A 20,474-nucleotide genomic window follows, 5' to 3' on the forward strand; every position below is an offset into this window, starting at 1 on the left:
CCAAACTGTTTTCATTATATTTAGTGCTGAGTCAAGGCAAAAGCATACACAGCTGATAATAAACTATGAGCCTATTCACATTAAGCAATAGGTAGACAAATACCTTTGCTGTATTCCTCTGTGTTCTTCTTTCTACTCCAAATGTGGATAAATAAATTCTTATTATTCACTCCTAGTAGTTGACAATAATGTTAATAATAATACTAGTAAAATAATTTACATTTAAATACAATGTTTCCTTTCAAATCATTCTACGAACTCCGCAAAATGATGCAGTGGGACCACTCTACCCAGCTACTGAAATGCAGCCACCTCTGGAGTGAATCACAACATCTGCTTAAACACGGATAACGTCAATGCTGTGTGATAGATTAGGATCACTAGAAGGGAGAAGTACTATAACTAAGTAACAATGAAAGGGAAATTGAGTTGAGGTTTGTAGGAAAACCGCAGCTAAAACCCCTTTGGAGAAAAGTCCTATGGGGATGTTTAGTAATTATTAGGTTTTTGAGATTTGCCTCATCCTAACAGCAAAATCCTAAACTGTACAGCTATCCCAACACCATACTGGAGGAAAAAAAACCTGTCTGTGTTGGACCAGCACTGCAGCTTCCCAATGGCTGTGAAATGCAGGATGAAGCCTGCAAGCCCCATGCGGTGAGCGAAATGAACCACACTTTAAGATGCCTATTTTCATCCCAACCTCTCACTTTTATCTTAATGAATTTGGTATTATTCAGCATGATGGATTTAATTAAAATATTAAAAGCATTTAAATTATTAAGTATTTAATAATTAGAAATAAGTATTTTAATCCATGACTGAATAATGTATACAACCATTCAATTTTTTTCTTTTTTTTGGAAGTAAGAGTCTAGGTGTATTCCTTTGCCTGTATTTTCAATTCAGAGCTATTCAGAAGTTGCAACTCTGCCACACTGGCTTCCTGCAAAATACCTTATTTAATGCAGCCCAAGAAAACACACATGTATGCGGGAGACAGAAAGCGATGCTGTCTCCTGAAGTTATGCTAAAATCTCAATGGTGGTTAGAGATAGAGCTGCATGAAAAACATCAGAATAAAACAAGTCACAAGTCATAAACAGAAAGGGTATAATTATGCCAGAGCAAATTTAGAACCTTTACGCTAAAAGTTGAATTACGTTCCATGTGCCCCCAGTCTTTCTCAATGCAATATTCACACATATTTGTGCATATGCACCCTTCATACCGGCAACAAACACGGGCTATCTGGGGGCAGCTGGGGACAGCCTTTCAGACATCACGGGTCTGAAAAGATGTCCAACAAAACCAAACACAAGCACACCCAGAAGTAAATTCAATATTGCCACGGCATGCAGTGGGTCAGTGTGTTATGAGGCAGGCTGCTGCAAAAGTCACCTGTGGTCTCACTGTGGAGAGGGAGCAGACAGCCCGGAGGGCAGCAGCCCTTCGGAGGCATGTTCATGCATCTGCAACTCCAGACTGCCTTCTGCTCTCCAGAGACTTCTGGTGTGGGCACTTGCTCACTGTACATTCAGGATCAGCTGAGAATCAACCGTAATCCAAGCCAACCTCTACCCCCCCCCTTCATTTCTGACTGGAGCTGGATTCAGACGTGGACTTCCTGACAATTTAGCTTATAGGGTCTGTGTCCCCTGGGGCTCCTGCTCATCCTCCCACGTGCATTCCTGCCTTGGTTTTGCCTCCAGGGTATTACCTGCTTAGGTCTACTGCACAGATAAGCCCTGGCAATACTTAAAGTGCTGGAAAGGCTGATGCAGCAGCAGGGAGAACCTTCAGCCCCCCTGGCCCTGCAGGGACTCAGGACTCCCAGAGCAGGGAATACCACTGGGAGAAGTGTGTAGTGAGGGCACAACCATGAATAGACTCCTGCCTTCTCCAAAACAACCTGCCTTGCTGAAGGTGCTGCACCCATCTCTGTGAGCAAGAGCAATCTGTGCCAGCCTCAGTGAATCAAGCTGCTATCTGCGTGGGCTTTTTTTTTTTTAAAAATGCAGCTGCCATATATCCAAAAAACAAGTCATTAGGAACATTACAATATTAATCAAACCAACTTTGTTTTTCAGAGGGATGAAAGCCAGTGATACAATTCACAAACAGTGGGTGTTGGTGGGCAGCAGTATTACACAGAGGTTTTCAGGCTCTTTTCTCCTGTGTGAGCAAATTTTTATTCTTGGAGAGATACCCTGTGTAATTGCTGTTGAAGGGTCACACAAGGTTTGTTTTTCCTAAGCTCCAAGGCAGACTGAACTCACTGAAGGCTTGGGCTTCAGATGGACCGGCAATGCTGCTCCTTTGGGCCATGGCACTGCTGTGGATTTCAGGCTCTGGAAGAATGGGCTGCTCTGGTTGCTGGTTGCTGTCCTCATTTCAGGACCATTTATTCAGCCTGCCACATCACTGATTTTTCCTCCATTGGGACATAGATGGCCCAAAGATTTCTCCACTGTTCTTTCCAAAGAGGAACAACAGTGTCTTTCCTGGAGTACTTTATCCCACTTCTACCTCCAAGGATGGCTATGATGTCTGCTTCTAAATGGTTAAGACTAGCATATAGCAGAGGTTTTACAGAATATCCTCTTTTTCCTCCTCATTAGCTTGCCAACTTCAGCTCTCAGCCTACGCTAAGGTCAAGGAACACTTTGCGAGAGGGGCAACATAAGATAAAATCTCTCACACGTGACAGCCCCTGCATTCCTCAAGACTTCTGAGACACACGAGAACTTGACAGTGCGTGAACATGTTGCTAGTGGATGTGGGTTTGATATTTGGTTGTGAGGCATGCAATAGTGGGGTATCTATATAAGCTATAATTTAATGAACCGAGAGCTTTATTTCTGCAGCTCTCTGAACTGGGGCAGTTAGGTAGCCTGGTGTTTTGTAATCCTGTTTTACTTAATTGAAGTATTCCTGTTGGATGGGTGGAGAGATGTATTACCCTGTTACTAGCACATGATGAAAGGAGGCAGATATCATTAGCGTACAAGACTCCTTCCTCAGACCCTATCAGAACTAGGGCCTCTGTAGTTCCTCTGGAACAGAATTAGCATATTTCTCATTGAAATGTTTTTCCTCTCATATTCAGCTGCAGAGATTTCCCCATTACAAGTATTAAACTGTTTGGTTATCCGTAATGTGCCTAGACTTTTGCAAAGGTTCATTTACAAATGAATCCCTACTGTTAGGTTAGGAAAGGTTTATTTTAGCACTTGCAGTTCCTAAAATCCTGAGTTGTTAATGAATTGACTAACTTTTCATCACCCTTAGCACGAGAGATACTTCTCATGATCTCAACTCTTACTCCTGAAGAGCAAGATTGCACTTGGGTCCTCTCGTAAGTTTTCTTGGGTTTGTGCCATTGGAGGAGGGAGTGCATAAGAAGCAGCATCTGGCAATACATCTGCATCCAGTCCCTGCTGACATCCTGAGATCCATCTGCCCAGGCTCACTCCTCCCTTTGCTTGGAGCGTGACATATCTGGTACCACACTGCCAGACAAGCTCAGCAAATACTTCTCTCTCAAAAGGAGGCTGAGCCACTTTTCCAGTGCCTTCACCTTGTGTTACCTCATTGCTAACCTGATGGAAGAGTATGCAGTCTCTTTTCAAACTGCTCACTGCAATCTGGAAGGGGTCAGCTAAAGACCCTTCACGTGAGCAGGATGGAAGGCGTAATTTAGGTGAAAAGATCAAACCCAGCCTACTCCAGACCAACGACCCTGCAGTTTCAATTCTTTACAAAGGACGTGAAAACTAAAATGGTAACAGATAAATGTTGATGAGTAGATGTGACAGATCTGTTCCTCAAAGCTTTGCAAGGAAGCAGCAAGGAAGCACTAAAGGCCCCCAGGACAGCTCCATAGTTAAGGTGATCAGTTGAAAGTTCTAATGTTTTTCTGTTATTCTACACCATTTGGTGTTATACATCATTGTACACACCCTCTGGTAGACCCTTTCAAAGCAACTGAATAACTCAGTGCTTAACCAGGATACTTTAATTTTCTTAAGTTCTGGGAAATACCAGATCATTTTTCATTCTGCGATGGCAATGACGGTCCCCCAACTAGTAGTGGAATAGGGGGAATAAAAGCTTTAAAGTGGAAACTACTCTAGAGATCTGTACCATAAGGAATGATGAATATAGGACAGAGGAGTGAGGCATACTTTTATCCTTTATAAATATGCAGTGCAATGAAAGCTTCGTTTCTGTATTTGTATTATCTTTTAAATTTAACATGTTTTGTGCCTATGCACAACCCCTGTGCTGTAGGAATGATTGCTGTTTCCAAATGCCCGTGCTCACAGCGGGCACTTTTTCTTTCTTCCATCCGTATATATTACCTTAAGATGTACAAAGTGGAACTTTTCTTGTTCTGTAGGTAGGAATTCATTCAGTAAGAGACAACTCTTCTGTGTATAAGAGCATAACATAGTGCAGCAGAAACACTTGTGCCTGTGAATTTGAGGGTAGATTGTCTCAGATGCATTGCCTCTCCATCACCCTGTAACGCTGACATAGTCCAGTCACAGCAGTGTGTATACAGGAGGTTGAATAATGCATGTGAAGAGTCTCTTAAGCATTTATTTTGTTCTTTTCAGTTGTCCTTCAGGCATTACCCACTCCATCATGACATCAACTTGAAAATTTCCTATTACGGAAGGTAAAACTTGTTGACAAGGAAAAAATTCAAAATCATTGCTCTTGTTAAGAGTCATACATCTGATATTTCTGTGGAGAATTTACCAAATTTCAGCCTCTCAGTCTTTGGAAAAAGTCATACATATTACAAGGAATTCCTATTTTGAGGCAATCCTTTACCAAAGGGAGGTAATTATCATTCTGTAACATTTCAGATGAGAAGCTACATTTGACCCGGCTGTATCATCCACAAACAAAATCACTTTCCTATTAATTAAAACTGCTAATGACTGGCTTATGAGAAAAAAAAATGTGGACATATTCTCATGAATAACACAATCATGTTTATAACTTGTCTTATTTTAATGTGAACTCACAAGCCTTCACGTATAAGGACAAGGACTGTCAAATGGCATTCACAAAAACAGAGCAGATTTTAACGGGCTGCTCTTTAAAATAAAAATCTATATAGCGTACTGGGAAAATTTTCCCCACATACATTGCCTAACTTTAAATGAATTTGTGGCTTTGGTAATGATCTGAAGAAGCCGTTCTACTCTCTTCTTTGCTCAGCACATCCCATTATTACTGGAGCAGCAGAGACACAGTGGTACAAAGGGAAAGTTCTGCCTGAGATGAGCAGCTCAAGACTGGCTACAGTTAATGAACAGATACCACCAATATGATTGTTTGCCTTTCAAGAAGGAACAGTTACAAGCTCATTAGGACAGTGAGAACCCAGGACACTTGTCAAAACAGCCCTGCTTTAAGTAGACAACCACAGCTCATCTTTCAAGTGAGAAGCTGAAGGAAGCCATCAAAAGGGAAGAAAGCAAAACCTGACTTTCACCGTGCAGGCTGCTCTGAAGGCTCCTCAAGCAGGAAGAGCTAAAGTTGCCCTGAATTTGTAATTTTCTATCCTTCCCAAAGCAGAGCAAGTCTTGCTATATTACACAGTAATAGTTACTCGAGGCCTCTTCAGCTTCAGCCAGGCGAGAGCAGGGGAGATGGCAGGTCACTGCCCAGCCCCTCCTTGCAAAAGAATGATGCCTACAACTTTCCTATCAAAGGCAGTAGGCATGAGCATGACATTCTTTGACTGGAAAGCAGTCCCATAGACACTAAGGGAAACAACAATGCAGAAACAAGTCCCAAAAGGACAACAAAACACAATTTTTCTGGCACCTCCCTGAGAACCTAATAAATAAAAGTAAAAAGCCTGAGCATCTCAGCTTCTATTTATTTGTGGTAACAAATCAGGCACCAGTGATGGTAGGAGGCTCACCCTGTAGGTTAAGCTCTGCTCTGTTCTTTTTTGTAGCCTGTCCAAAGCAATCCAGGAGCGCAGCTCTACTCTAAACACCAGCAGCTCCCCACCGAGCAGGGGTGATGCCTTAGGAGTGCAGAGTCAGCAAAAGGACTCCCCTGCCATTTCCCTCCCTGTCCCTTCGCTCTGCTGATAGTATCACAGGAGAAGAAGGTGTCTCCAGAGAAATAGGAACATTGCCAGTATCAGTACATTTACAATTAACTCAGTAACAGACAAAGCTACTCTAGAGTGGCATAATGTGACTTGTTTTATACATGAAGGCACCAGCAATCAGCCTTGACTTATGCTTTCTCTAAACCCCCCAAACCCTGTTTATTCCTTATGTAAATAAATCAACCATTGATCCAACGAGAAGCTGCTTTGTTTCAGACATCTTTATCTCCTCCTGGCCCTTTTTTTGCCCTACGAAAAATTAGAAGTTGAGGTATCAGAATTTTCTTTTCTTCTACCCTCTTCTTCTTGAGCAACAGAGTGAGCTATGAGGTGGTTGTCTCCTGACAGAATGGGCCATTTTACTTCAGTTTTCTTCCACTCTCATTTCCAGAAGAACTGTGATAGGAGAATGACACCAGATTGTCACCAAACTCCATACTCACCTCCTGTGGCTTCACTCTTTAAAATTCCTACAACCTCTTTGTGAGTTCAGCAAAAAGCAGCTCTTCATAGCTCACATTTATAACTGACCTGAGCAGATGTCTTTTAGGAAGAAACTGGGCAAGGCACGAACTGTGCTGCATGGCTGTCAGCTTTTATCTGCTTTTTTAGTGATTCAGAATAAGACAACAGAATCAAGCCTATTTGACTAGTCATGTATTTATTTGTGGTTTTAACATGCAAAACCAGTATAACAATTAGAGAAGTTAGAAAAAATATAGCACTGAAAAAAGTATTCATGCAGAATGAGGCTTCGACTTGAACTATCCTCCACAATCACCAGTTAGTTGATTTGTCCCAATATTTATAGTTCATCATTACAACTGCCAAAACTGGCAACCACCAGGATTGTTGTCTCAATTAAGGACAGTAAACAGATTGTCCCACTTTTTTTAATGAAAAAAAAATCTAAAATGTAATACTTCACAGTTTAACATGTTTATTCATTTAAACGAGCTAAAAAATACTGGTGTGACATCTGCTTGAGAGACATTGGTACCTAACATTTTGGCTGTCTCCCCACCGATTTGGTTGTGATTAAGGGGGGATAAAAGGAAGAGTACAGGATTCTGTCAATTAAATGCATTGATGAACTACAAAAAATATTTTTCTACTCTTGGAAAAGTGTAGAAATACATCTACAAAAGAATGCATTACAGCAAACTAAGAGGATGATGGGGAAAACTGTTGCAAAATATCTCTGTTGGCTCTTTCAGGGAAAAATACTGTAAGCGTAAGATCACAGACAATCTTTGCCGGTATATTTATCTCATGGCTTCATTTCCCAAAGTGCAGGCATAATCCACTACAAAGTCTTTTTAAGAAGCAGTTCCAACATCACATTTCTGCCGTCTTATTGATGTGCCATATTGTTATTTTCTTAGTCATAAGCACCACTAATTATTATGCTACTGTAAGTAAAACTTGAAATGCGTTCAAGATCTGTAGTATCCTGTTTGTTGGCACTCTAACTTGCCTAGTCTGCATTTCAAGTACAGTCCTTTACTGAGAATTGTCCTGAATGCATCTGACCTTCACTAACTGGCTCAGTTGTGCCTTACAGGCACAATCCTGTATCAGAGCAAAATGAATCATCTCTCTACTGGGAGCTGCTAATAACATTTTCCTCCCTGAAAGGGCAGCATTCAAAACTTGGCCCTAGAGTCAGCAGATAAGCCTCTTCTATGGTAGCAATTTTCATGGAAATGGGATGAGCGGTTTTGTATGGCTTTTACTGTGCCTCATTTAGTAGGGTTGTTTAAAAACTGTTTGTTTTCAAACACAACGTTTAGGTCAACTGCCCTAGATGACACCTAAGCAAACATTACTTTGCTCATGTTGGGGATGTTTGCAGTTACATGTTGCAGCATAATCTTGCAGTCTACCTGTTGTCTCTGCTACAGCTGGTCTGATACATGGAAGGAGCTATGGCAGATCCTGAATCACATGATGTCCATATGATATGCAACAGTGAACTTTAAATAAAGTGTTCTTCAAGAAAAGTTTAAATATATCTCTAGGGTCTATTAGGGAAATGCTTAACATGCGTCCTAAGCTTCCAGTAAAATATATTTATGGACTCTAGGAAGTAGAGTTAAAGTCTTTCCTTGGCAGCAGCACTAGTAAAACTACTATACTGAGGCTTCTGTCCTGAGATAGTCTACCTGCTGGTTCTGCTTTTGTAAGATCAAAGAGAAAAAGAAAACTGCTGTGGAAAGATTTACCGACTAAAGTCACTGCTGGAAGACTGTTAGGCCTTCCTAGCCAGAGACTCTTCCAGACAGGACATCTGCTCCCACCCACAGCACAAGGACCCAGTACGGGTATCTCCTTCACAACCTCTGCTGGAAAAAAATTCTGTTTACTCCACAAGCACAGGGCAACAGCAATACCGATGTCTACCCTTTCCCCAGATGTGAATATCCTTTAAAAAACCTGCCCCATTAAGCCAGGTTTGCTGCGGAAATGGTTTGATCAGCAATCTTTCTTTGAAACAAGTGTATAAAAGTACTACTTTTATAGCGAAGTCAATCTTTCTGAAGTTGATGGAGCTACATGGAACAACTTGGTCTGCAGAAAGAGATCTGCTCTATTGGTATTGGGTAGGATGCCAAGGGACCTTCTCTTTATTATCTTTTAAGTATTCATAGGCTACACTTCGTTTTAATATGAGCTTAGGGGCTTTAGGGGCTAGAACTGCCTAGAATAATCCAGATATTCTAAAACTGGTGAGTATCACTGCTCACATTTGAACATTGTGCAGGTTAGATTGCTTTAATGTCCTTTCAAATGTATATATAATTCAGTGTGTCCAAAAATAATAAAAGCACCAAAATACTCAAAATATATTTATTAATAAAACAGACACTGAGCAACTCATACAAAGATAGGTGGTCCAAAACCCAAGAGGTATATTTCAATCTCAGATATGATAAGGGCAAAAAAAGCCACATGTTTGCAAGATTAAAATTAGTCTCTACTTTAAAATAGCAGACATGGACAATGCAGTGCTCCAGAAAGAAGAAATAACTTCAGGTCAGATTCTGATTTCCCCCTGGAGTGAATCAGTTGTAAACTCAGTGAATTGAGGGGAATCACAAGTTAGTAAAATGAGAATCAGACCTCACTGATAATATTGTTGTGCTTGTGCCTTTTAGAAAACCAAGGATGAGCAATTTGATGAAAAGTGGGGGCTTTTAGCTTTAAAGAATATAGACATATGACTCCTAGAAATTATTGTAGTGATAAGAGAAGAAGTTTATTTGCGGCAATATCTACCATGTATTTCTATGTACACTGAACAGAAGTCTACCCAGTTTATCTAAGCAAAAGGAAATTTTCTTGTTACATGAGAGTATCTTTCATGTAAATGAGAAGGCCCAACAGAGAAACTGCAAACTATGGCACTTGTGGGCAATATGGACTCATAAGCCACAAATCAGGGGAAGCTGTTTCAGTCATACACGCTTTGGATTTTGTCTGTGAGTCATAATTACGGCAAATGCAATCCTCCTGTTCTAGGAACTTGATGTTCATAAATTTGACAGTGGAATAGCTTTCTTTTTAATGTAACTGATTCAGAAAGCAGGTTACAAGACAACCTGCATGAAAGGGATAACTACACATCTTTCTCAGGCTACACATCACCCAGATTGCTACGTGCAGACGTTAAGAAAGCAATCCTTCCAGCATTTTATGGAACAAGAAAATTGCTCATGCAAAGTAACAGAGAAGAGGTCTGCAGCTTCTGTGACATGTGGTGCAGCACTGGTGAAGTGAAAAGCACGTCACATCCAAGGAGACAGCTTGTGATATGCTTTTGACTCCACTGAAAGTCGGGCCATGTGTCAGATAATGCTTCACCATAAATGCAACACGTTGCTAAGCTTTTGGTCATTTATGTATTAGCGGACTATAAGTCATACGAATGCATAAATGGTAGGATTTTGTGTCTGTAACAGTCATACTTAGAAAATGAGAAATATTTGCACATATATGTTTACGCCACTCTCACATTCTTCTAGGAAGACTGTTGTACTCTGAATTTCTAGAGGAGTTTTTTGCATTGCATAAAGTGAATGAGGAGTATGACAGATAAGAAGTGGATCCTTAGAGACTCATAATGTATATGGTCATAATTACCGTATGGTTTAAAAATAAACTGTATTGATCTAAGTTCCTTAAGTGGTGATAATGGGACTGTGTCAATTTAAAATAAATATATTTTCCATTATAATATTTGCTATAATTTGTATCCCTTTGTCTTCAAAATCTTAGTCAGGCATTTCTGGAACAAGTCAGTAAAGATCTCAGTTGCAACTAAACTTAACATTCAGCCCTGAAACTGGTATCATTGATAAAGCCAAGCTAGTTTGCTAATAGAATGACAACTTTATGATAACTTTTCTGGAAGTCAATCTGCCTACGCTTCTTGCCACATTCTGCACCAATGGCTCTATGCTTTTCTTGGTATCAAAGTGAATCCAAACTAAAGAAAGATTGACCACATTTTTAAAAGGGTCAGAACTGAACCTTTACAACCACAAGTTCAGTTATATGCCAAACTTGAAGCAGAACAGGATAAAGCCAGAATTTTACAGCTCCCTGCAGCTGCTTTGACATACCGACTTCATCAAGTGGCTTATGGTTATCAAAGGGATCAGAAATGTTATCTACAGTGCTTATTCTGAAAGGTACTTTGCAAGAACTGAAGGATGTCACGGAGCCAAGATTTTTCCCAAATATTAGTACACATTAAAAAAATGGTTTCATAATACTTAAAAATTCTCACATTAGTTTGATGATTAAAATGATTGTATAACTGGAAAGCATTTTTTTTTTCTTTTTTTCTTTTTTCTTTTCTTTTTTTTTTTTTTACAATATCCCCCTAATAGGTAGAGCAAGTTGATACCACAACCAGCAGGAAGAGTATAATTAAAATACAATTTCGACTTTATATTAATAATAGAGCAATACACTAATTAAAGCCAACATCGACTGAACTTTCTATTTACACTAGTTCAGACAGCACAGGAGGCAAAGAACTGTGTTTCAGAGGCATATGCGAATGTTAGAGCTTCTGTCATCCAGGTGCCATTTCTGACAGAACACATGTGTGCTGAACAGTTGGCAAAGAATGAAAAAGATTACTGCAGATATATGGGCACACAGAATCTGGGATGACATAAAATTAAGTCCATATAGGAGGTGACAGACTGCTTCTAAAAAGATATTTTTTTCCTACAATTTCTTCCATCTTAGTGCATGCGCGTGTGACATGCACAAGAAAGATTAAAAGAGAGAGAAAGGATGAGGGTTTTTTGATATATTTTAAATACAAATTAATAAAAGACTTTTTATTTGGTATTTCTGCTTTCTTTTGAGAAAGGAAAAGGAAACTAATTTGGCTATTAGGAAGCTTTGATTCCTAAATTTAGTCAAGGCAGACTCTCCTCCTGTGAAGTCAGCATCAATACCCATGATAATAATAGCACCTGTCTTTTGACATCAAAGTTCTCTGCCTGAGAAAAAAATAGTGTAAACAACAAACTTCATATACTGATGCTCCTGGCTTTGGTGTTAACCAAATGTGCTTGCCGGGCATGAGTGTTCTTCTCTTATTTTGGAGATCTGGAATGTAAAAGTGACTGACGTATTGCAAAAATTTCCTATGAACTTGGACTGCAAGAAATGGCATCATTTACTGTCTCACAGTGAAGGGACTGTGTGTTCCTATGTAGTCTTGTTGAAGCTGAAGAAATCTTGATGATAGATTCATTGCATCTGCTAATTTTCATCTGGATCCAGATCAAGGTCAACTTCATCGGAAATATTAAGATAAAAGAAAGCATAGAAAGCCAACAAAAATACCAGTATAGCTGCAAGGACAAGGGCAACTTCCTGTAGAAGTAAGAGGAGAAAAAAAAAAAAAAAAAAAAAAAAAGAAACAAAACCTGTTAGAAACATTACCATATTTTCAGATTAATCAGGAATAAATATTATTTCCTTTCTATAATGCACATCAAAATAACATCAGACATCTATAACTGCATAAGGCATTGACACATTAATGTTTTCTTCTATGTGATTACCATTTCAGAATGTTACAAAATCCATTCACATAATAAAGATTTTGGTGAGTCTGATGTACTGCCAGAAAGAGGATATTTGGCTTAAAGATCTTTGTTCTGACCTAGAAATAGGAGCTTTATATCCTTTTATTATGGTATTCCTTCTTTTTGGAAAGGAAAGACAGAATTCACAAACCACAGTTTTGAACACAAATTTCAGTTATGAATTTACACTGTGAATTTTGATGTTTTCTAGCAATATGGTACTGCTTTTTGCCAACAAATTTGTAATTTTTTAATGAAGCAAACACAGTATGGTGGAAGTCAATGAAAATTGCTACCTCTACCTCCCAACCTCCTGGCATGCATTACAATATGGAACTACAAAATCCTTCAGAATTGGACGAAACTTTTCTTCCTTCCCCTCTGCAATAAGGCAAAAAGCACAACAATTTGCACTTGCGCTTGCCTCTCTTCCCATAAAATATTGCAACTTGCTGCATCTTCCTTAATTAACATAAAAGAGTCTTCCAAAGTATACATGATTTATAGCAGCTTTCAGAAGCAGAAAAATGTTTTTGTACTACACGTCATACTCATTATGTGACTGCCTATCATCATATTCTGTCTTGAGGCTGGACTCTGTTAAGCTCCAACTTTGGATCTCAGATATAATAAATCATAGTATGATCATCCTCTTTATAACACTACTTCTTTCAAAGTCACAGTATTTCCCATTTTTAGGTTTTTATTTTCCTAAAAAGCACAGCAAAATTCCTACAGTGTTGACTCTCATTTTGGTAGACAAAGAAAGAAGAAATATAAATTTGAGAAAAATCCTTATGCTCCTTCAGCTCACAGAAAGTGCAACCTCCACAGCTAACGACGTGCACTGGTTCATTCCTTATCATCATGATGTATTTTTCAAATTATGCACTGAGGTGCTCAAAAGGCACTGGTTAGTTAGCACTCCCCAAACCATCTTCCCACTACAAAAAGAAGCAACAACATCCCTTCCAAATCTCAGCTTCATATTAACCTACAAACCATCTACATCAGAACAATCCAGCTGTACACTTAAAAGAAGAGAAGAAAAAGAGTTTGCTGACACTGTAACTAATCTGAACTGGTACAGAAGACCTACTCTGCCAGTGGGACTGAATGAAGATGCCTACACCACACCCAGACAATCAGTCCCCCTTTACAGTTCAAGGAGAGAATCTGGCCCTCTTTGGTGTAAGATTCATTGTGTCCTCTAAAAGAAGTCATGTAGGTCAGGTGAATTCTTTCTAAAATGTCTGTTTGTCCTCTTAGACTAGAAGGGGAGTGGAGATGATACCTCTGGCATGGAGACCTGCACTGCAGGATGAATTCTATCCAGTATCTCTAGACAGGTGGTGGCTTTGTGACCACCTCTGTGTGTCTGCTGCCATGAAAGAGTTAAAGTTGAGTTAGCTTTATTTTTTAAAGTCTAGCCCATACTCTGGCATTCTTCTATAGAACAGCATTTCATTTGCATTTACATGAATGCATTATATAGTTTATCAGAATGTTGGATCAATAATTCAACATATGCCATCTAATAAACTTTGAAATACTACTGCCGAGTTGGCATATGCTCTATAGGAGTCTTTGTTCTACAGAAACCTTTGCTTTACATTTTATATGGATGATTAATAGAGATGTGCTTTAAATTTATTTTACCATATTAAAATCACTGCTGTAAATTTGCTGTAAATTTAGAATTATATTATCCTCCAAACCTCATCCTCCTGATTTCATATGATTTGATTAAAAAAAAAAGAAAGTACATCTAATTCACTAATATATTAAAGGAAAGTGATTTTCGCTTTGTTGCAGTTGCAACACGTCAGTATCTCACAAAAGGGCATGGCAGCATCAGACAGGTTTCATTTATTTCCTTGTATCCACAGCTGTGCTCCCAGACCCATCTGGCCACACAGCTACTAATCTTAAGAGGATGTAATAAACAAGTGACATACAACTGCAAGCTCCATCTGCTCAGGAGAGTGGACAACAAAACCGTACAATGCAGGCACCGTTCACACTTGACACAGAGAGCAAATTCATTCCAGTATTAAAAAGTTTTCCCCCTTGTTTGGGTGCCACGCTTGCCACACTTTCTGCTTTACACAAGATTCACCTTTCCTCCCCCTTCTGCCCTCTCTTATGAAATTCTGTGGTAGCAGCAGTGAAAGTTTGAGGAATGTTTGCATTAAAGATTTGTTTTCCAGGAAACAGAACTGGGAAAATCTTGATTTTTATTCTCAGGCTGCCTAGTAACTGCTTTGAGGGGCCTAGTTATTTAATTCCTCTTAAGTTTTAGAGTGAATAACACTGATATACAACAACGCTACTACCCTTACACAGGCATCAGGAACCGGGTGGCTGGATCAGTATTTATTAACTCTGGGAATGAAAACACTTATTGAAATTCCAGGTTTGAAAATTATGCAAGAACCTTAACTCTGAGTTACTGAAGAAGGCAGAGTAACAAAAACCTAAAATAAATGGCCTAACAAAGGGCACCTGGCTCTCAGCTAGAGAGTCTCTTAAGAATTGCATCCAGTTTATGAACTTTTATACACATAAATTTTGCAAAGTAAATAGCAAATGAGATGCTACACCACTATACTGTCTTTGTAACAACAGTATATATTGTCATTTTAATTTGTTTTATAGTTATCAGGCTTAGCTATTTGTATTTTAAGCCATGCATAGAAATGAAATGTTAAAATACTCTTCGCTTGGCATATATAGCTCCCTTTCTCTTGCACTTCATCCCCATCATCCCTCTGCAAAATCCATTTACTCAGAGGATTTCACCATGAATAATTAACCAATATAGAAAAAGTCCTATAGAAATAAACTTAAAATGATCACAGGGCTTTTTCTCCTTTTTTTTCTTTTATAACATGATACAGAATGCTAGGAAATAGCATCCCTGCTCTCAAATCCCAAATTACAGTCAAAGGAGCCTTTAAAAGGAACAGAATTTTCTATTATATTCTCTTATATTTAGAATAATGTCTGCAGAACCCTACTGATTTATTTTTTGTCAGTTTTATGTGTCTCGTGCCAAAATACAGGGATAACGTCCTCAGATTCACCCTGGTGGAGCAAGTTGCAGAGTTGTGATCTAAACAAGATTAATTAGGACATGAAAAAATAGGGGTGAGGAAAAAATGCTGGCTATAATAGCACAAATTTGGACGCTGTGTAGGGTAGCATCCTATCCTACATGTACAGAGAAATATCACACTTTCAGGAAATTTCTGATTTTTTACATATTTTTTATGTTCCTGCAAAGAGAACTGTACATTTTTAATATGAAACCAGCTTAAAACTAGGTGAAAAAGTACCACAATTGCTGTCTTTGAAATGCTAAACCACCCCTAGCTATTCCTGAAAAGAGATGAAAAGAAAATCATGCTGACTAAAGATACCTGTCAAAATAAAACAAACACACATAGACTTGGCCATCAACCTTTTTATCCCATATAATTTCTAACTGGAAGACTTTATCTGGACGTTCACTGTGATACGTTTTTAGTTTCAACAAAATCATATACAAAAATGGATGTTTACTTCCTTACTGCAGGACACCTACACTTAATACAAGGTAACAAAAGTAATTTATTAACTTTTATCAGCAATTTTTATATTATCAATTTTTTATTGTAAAAATTTCAGATGGAGGAAAGATTGTTATTGTCTCAAATAATGAGAACAAGGTACTACTACAGTCATCTAAAAGGCCTGGCTATATGATCACAAAGCAACAGGAGTCATTTTAATACAGCTAAATGCAAGATAATACATACAGGTATCAAAGATGTAGATAGTACTTAGGAAGTGGAGGACTCTTCTTGAAAGACTGTGACTCTGAAAAGATCTTTGGATTTAAGGGGTAACCACTCCCTCAGTGTGATCTCTGGATGTGCAAAGGCGGAGAGATGACTGGTATTTGTTTTATCATAGAGAAGAATAAGATGTAGTTTGGTTACAACATATAACTATATGTGCCATACACCCGTATTTAAGTAAGGCGCTTCACAGTGTGGGGTCCTTTTATCTTGTTTACAAGAACCTCCCAAGGTCCAGCTGCTGTTAGATAAGCTCAGTCTTGAAACAAGATGCCATTTCCTAGGAGCAAGAATGATTGACAATTCCAGTTACCTCTTGGGGAAAATATGGACTTCCATGGCTGTGTGCTTTTAATGGTCAGATGTGTCAAAAGAGTACATTTTTATTTAGCTACTGGGAAGAAAACTTCAGCTTGGGCTTGTGTGGAAAGGAGATCCTAACTGCCAGCCTTGGAGCTGGCAAACCCAGCCCTCCATACTGAACTCCTCCTCCAGGGTGCTGGGAAGACTGGGATTACTTACATGGTCAGTGCTATATTATGAGCCTCTGAAGTACCTGAGTGTTAAAAAGTAACGGCACCTCATACTTCAGTGCTTCAGCCTTTTCTACATAGGAACAAAAAAAGTTTCTTTATTTTTCAGGAAATTTTTTTCCAACTGTACTGGTCTGATTTCTGGGATTTGAGGTTTTGTTGTTGTCAACTATTCTTTGAAGTGTTATGTTGGTCATCAGTAGAGACCAAAGCCTGAGAAATACAGACTACTGCTCCAAGATCGTACAGAAAATCCTCCTAAGCTCCTTCTTGGTGCATCTTGTTCACATGCTCAAACCACCATGATTACTGTACTTATGTGTACAGGTCAGGCCAGGGTCAGATGGGAGCAATCTGATTTTGTTTTTCTCTTTGTATGTTTTCTTCCCCCCTCCCTGCATTTCAAGGTCAGGGATCAAAGCCTGACTACCGGGATCACTGGGAATATCACACTTTGTTCCCTGATGGCACATTTAAGCTGCCCTGCTCTTTATGTGAGGCACGTAAGCTGGTTTGAAGACCCAGTATTTTGGTCATTAGAAAGTGCTTGGACTTCCTAGAAAGTATTTGGATGAAATTTCATGATCTGTAACATATAGAAAGCCAGATCAAATGATCTAATAGTCCCTTGTGGCCTTAATTTCTGCAAAGCAATGAAACTATATTTCTAACTTGGCAAATGTAGTTCACTAACTTAGCAAATTATGAACAGCATGAAATCAGAGAATACCCTTTGCCAAAATACACTAGGAATGTCTTCTTATCTATTCATACATAACTTGTTCCAGATGAGATAAAATCTTAATAGTGAGCTAGCTAGCTACACATTAGATTCAGTAGATATGCAAAAGAATGACAGACATTAAGCTCCTACTTTTTTAGGAAACATTTTTTCCTTAGCTCAATCGATGTACTATGTTGCTAATAATTCTCTATGGAGTGGTATTCTGCAGCTGATTATGTCTTTGCAAGTGAGTGTAAAATACTACTGTTCAGATTTGTGTCTAACTTTCAACAAGAGAGAGAAAAATTCCAAGATTCATCCCATGGACCACTGATTCATTCTTGCAGTGTCTGAAAAAAATCCCTCCCCAAGAAATCCCATTACCTTTGGCCTCCACATATCAAACCCCAGTTATCTGGAGCTGAGCTTCCACATTCCTCAAACCATTTTCTGCTTGTCACCCTCCTATTGGCACCTCTTCCTCACCCACTGAGGGCAGAGTTAGCACCAAAGGTGCAGACCCATCGCTGCTTCACCTGGTAGGACGAGCTGGTGGGCTTCCACCAGCACGAGCTCCCGCTGGGGGGATAACAAAGGTTAGTGGCTCCCTTTTTGCTACAGCTACAAAGAATTTGGTCTTATCCAAACACCAGGAGACATACGGCATACTGCTTTCTGTCTGAGTTGTTTCTCGAGACAGGGGTTCTGCTTTTCCAAGAGGCACCATCTATTTTGACACTGTCTGCATTAATGTCACATATACACAGCCAGCACAATAGCTCTGCTACAGTACTTAATTTTTAAGCATGTTTAAAGAGAAAATATTAGACACCCAGTACTAACATGGTCACCCTGCTTGAACTAACTTTTGATAGTTATTAGTGCTTAGCTGCTTCTCTGACATTATCAACATGGATAAAATCTCTCATTGGGGAAATTAAAAAGTACTAAATGCCAGCAACTGCAAGAAACTTTGTTACTTTAAACCTTGCATTAAAATGACAAGGCAATCAAAATTTGACAAGACAAGCTAATTAGTATGCCAGCGATGAAATGTGAAGGATCTCCAGGGGATTGGTTCTGAAAAGTTTGATGTCATTTGTAGGGCCTTTTTTTTTTAAAGTAAATGTTGTCAACTCTCATGGTGAAATACACAACAGTTGAATTTCATTATCTTCACAGAAATTAAGGACTAAAATCTCTTCGCTATTTTCCAGTTCTCCCCCCCAAATACTACACTGAGTCTTAGTTTACAGCCAGGAATATAAGCCCTTTAGGACACTAGTGCAAAACAACTCTGAAGTATCAATAAGCACTAAAAATCCTGTCATGTTAAGTGGCAGTATGGTACTTATTGTGTTAGGTGTTTCACAGAATTATAAAAATATTCCTCTTTCTCAGAGAGCTTATAATTTTACATGTATGATAAGGATATCCTTCCTCTACAGTATGTGTCTTAACTGCAACTTAGCTTTTTATAGGAAAATGTTAATATATTTTGAAATGCTGCCTGCCGCGTCATGTACTGAAACCTGGATAAACAAATAAAATGTATATGGTAAATACACGTATGTGTGGGTTTTCTCAAAGATTTACAAGAACTCTGGACATTTCTATTTAAAGTGCTGACCATTTATTTCATTGCACTGTAGTTACACCACTTTTTTTCCCCTCAACACAGATTGAAGTTAAACAACTGTCACAGCACAGAATCAGGGCCTACATCATATAAAAAGACTAAAATCTCAGTCTTTGGAAGGTGAATCATGTCACTTATCACCATCAGAAAACTCTGCGACAACTGTGATGATCCCTTCCCAAAGGAAGCACCTGGGCACACTCAAAAGCTCTGAATATTGGGAAACAATCAAAGGAATGCACATTGAAGCCTCAAAATAATTTCACGAATATACATAACCTGATGGGACCTCAACTCCGTTGACTCTTCTGACAGCCACAGGCATGAGGAGTGGTTTAATACCCTGCTGTCACACTAAGCAGGAGACTTCAGGAAATTTGTATTTCGAAATTTATCCAGAAGACAACAGGAGTATCTGGGATAGGTGTGGAGAATGAACATAAGAAGATTGCTCTAGGACAGCTGGAGGAACTTGGAACTTAACAATGGACTGAGCAAAACAAGCCCTGCCTGAGGAAGAGGTTCCAGCGCTTCACAACTAAGCAGCCTCCCCTGGGGCAGGGAGGGCAACTTCCCTACATGCACACCAGGAACATCCGCTGCCCGTGGTGAAGCTCTGATGACCTGGTGGGATGGAGCAGGTGAAGAGTTGCCACTGCAAGACAGGAGGAGGTGCAAGTTTACCCCAAGATGTTAAATATGCTTCCACAGTGAGCACTTCAGGGTCTGTCAGCTGAAGTGCAGAGTTTTATTCTACAGGGACTGCCCGTTCTCTGGTAGAAGTATTGTAACGTTTAGTAAGCCTGAGGTTGTTGGCATTAAGCAGGCTCCCTGAGAAGGATGCATACAAAGGCCCTGCTTTCCTTCCCCCACAAGCATATATCCCTGGAGGGAAAGGTGCCCAACTTACCGTCCCTTTTGCTTCACCTCTGTCAGCTTTTCTCAGCAATTGGGAAGCAAAGCAAATGACTGTAATCTGTTTGGGGATCTTCCAGAGTCACATTTTAAGGTCCAGGTGTGCAAAAAATATTACAGCCAGGAGACAATGTTTTAAAGAATTTCTTTTTTTCCCCCCTTTTCTTCTAAAGGCACAGGCAGAATTGCAAACCTCAGACACTGGACACTGAAACTGGCAGAACCCAGAAACACAACATCCCATGACCTGCAGAGCATGTGTGCACCTTGATGGTAAAACTCATTCTTACCTAGAAGTCAGCTAGTGTTCTGCTATAACACGCAGCGACAGATTTCTACAAAATAAACTGCTTTTAATTTCTTTACTCACTAATACTTGATTCTTCATTATATGTATGATTACACATATGCTTTCCTATTCTCCCTCATTTTTAACTAACAATTACTTAGGAAAACAAGGAAACAGAACAGGTTTTGAAGGACCAAGGTTCCTATTTTTCTCACTTGTGAAACTCATGTAATAAACATGCAGATTTTAAAAGAACTAGGCTGTACAGTAG

General features: G+C 39.2%; 1 protein-coding gene across 2 annotated transcripts in view; it reads right to left on the minus strand.

The window, feature by feature from the left end:
* Window positions 1-6,789: 6,789 nt before the first annotated feature.
* Window positions 6,790-20,474, minus strand: part of TRIQK (triple QxxK/R motif containing) — a 64,685-nt gene continuing 51,000 nt past the window's right edge. For both annotated transcript variants that reach the window (XM_040587150.1, XM_040587151.1), the window contains one exon: window positions 6,790-12,046. In XM_040587150.1, the coding sequence (XP_040443084.1) occupies window positions 11,933-12,046 (114 nt within the window). In that variant the 3' untranslated portion in view covers window positions 6,790-11,932. The remainder of the gene's footprint in view (window positions 12,047-20,474) is intronic.

This window comes from Falco naumanni, chromosome 3 (assembly GCF_017639655.2).
Source record: "Falco naumanni isolate bFalNau1 chromosome 3, bFalNau1.pat, whole genome shotgun sequence".
Classification (NCBI taxonomy): domain Eukaryota; kingdom Metazoa; phylum Chordata; class Aves; order Falconiformes; family Falconidae; genus Falco; species Falco naumanni.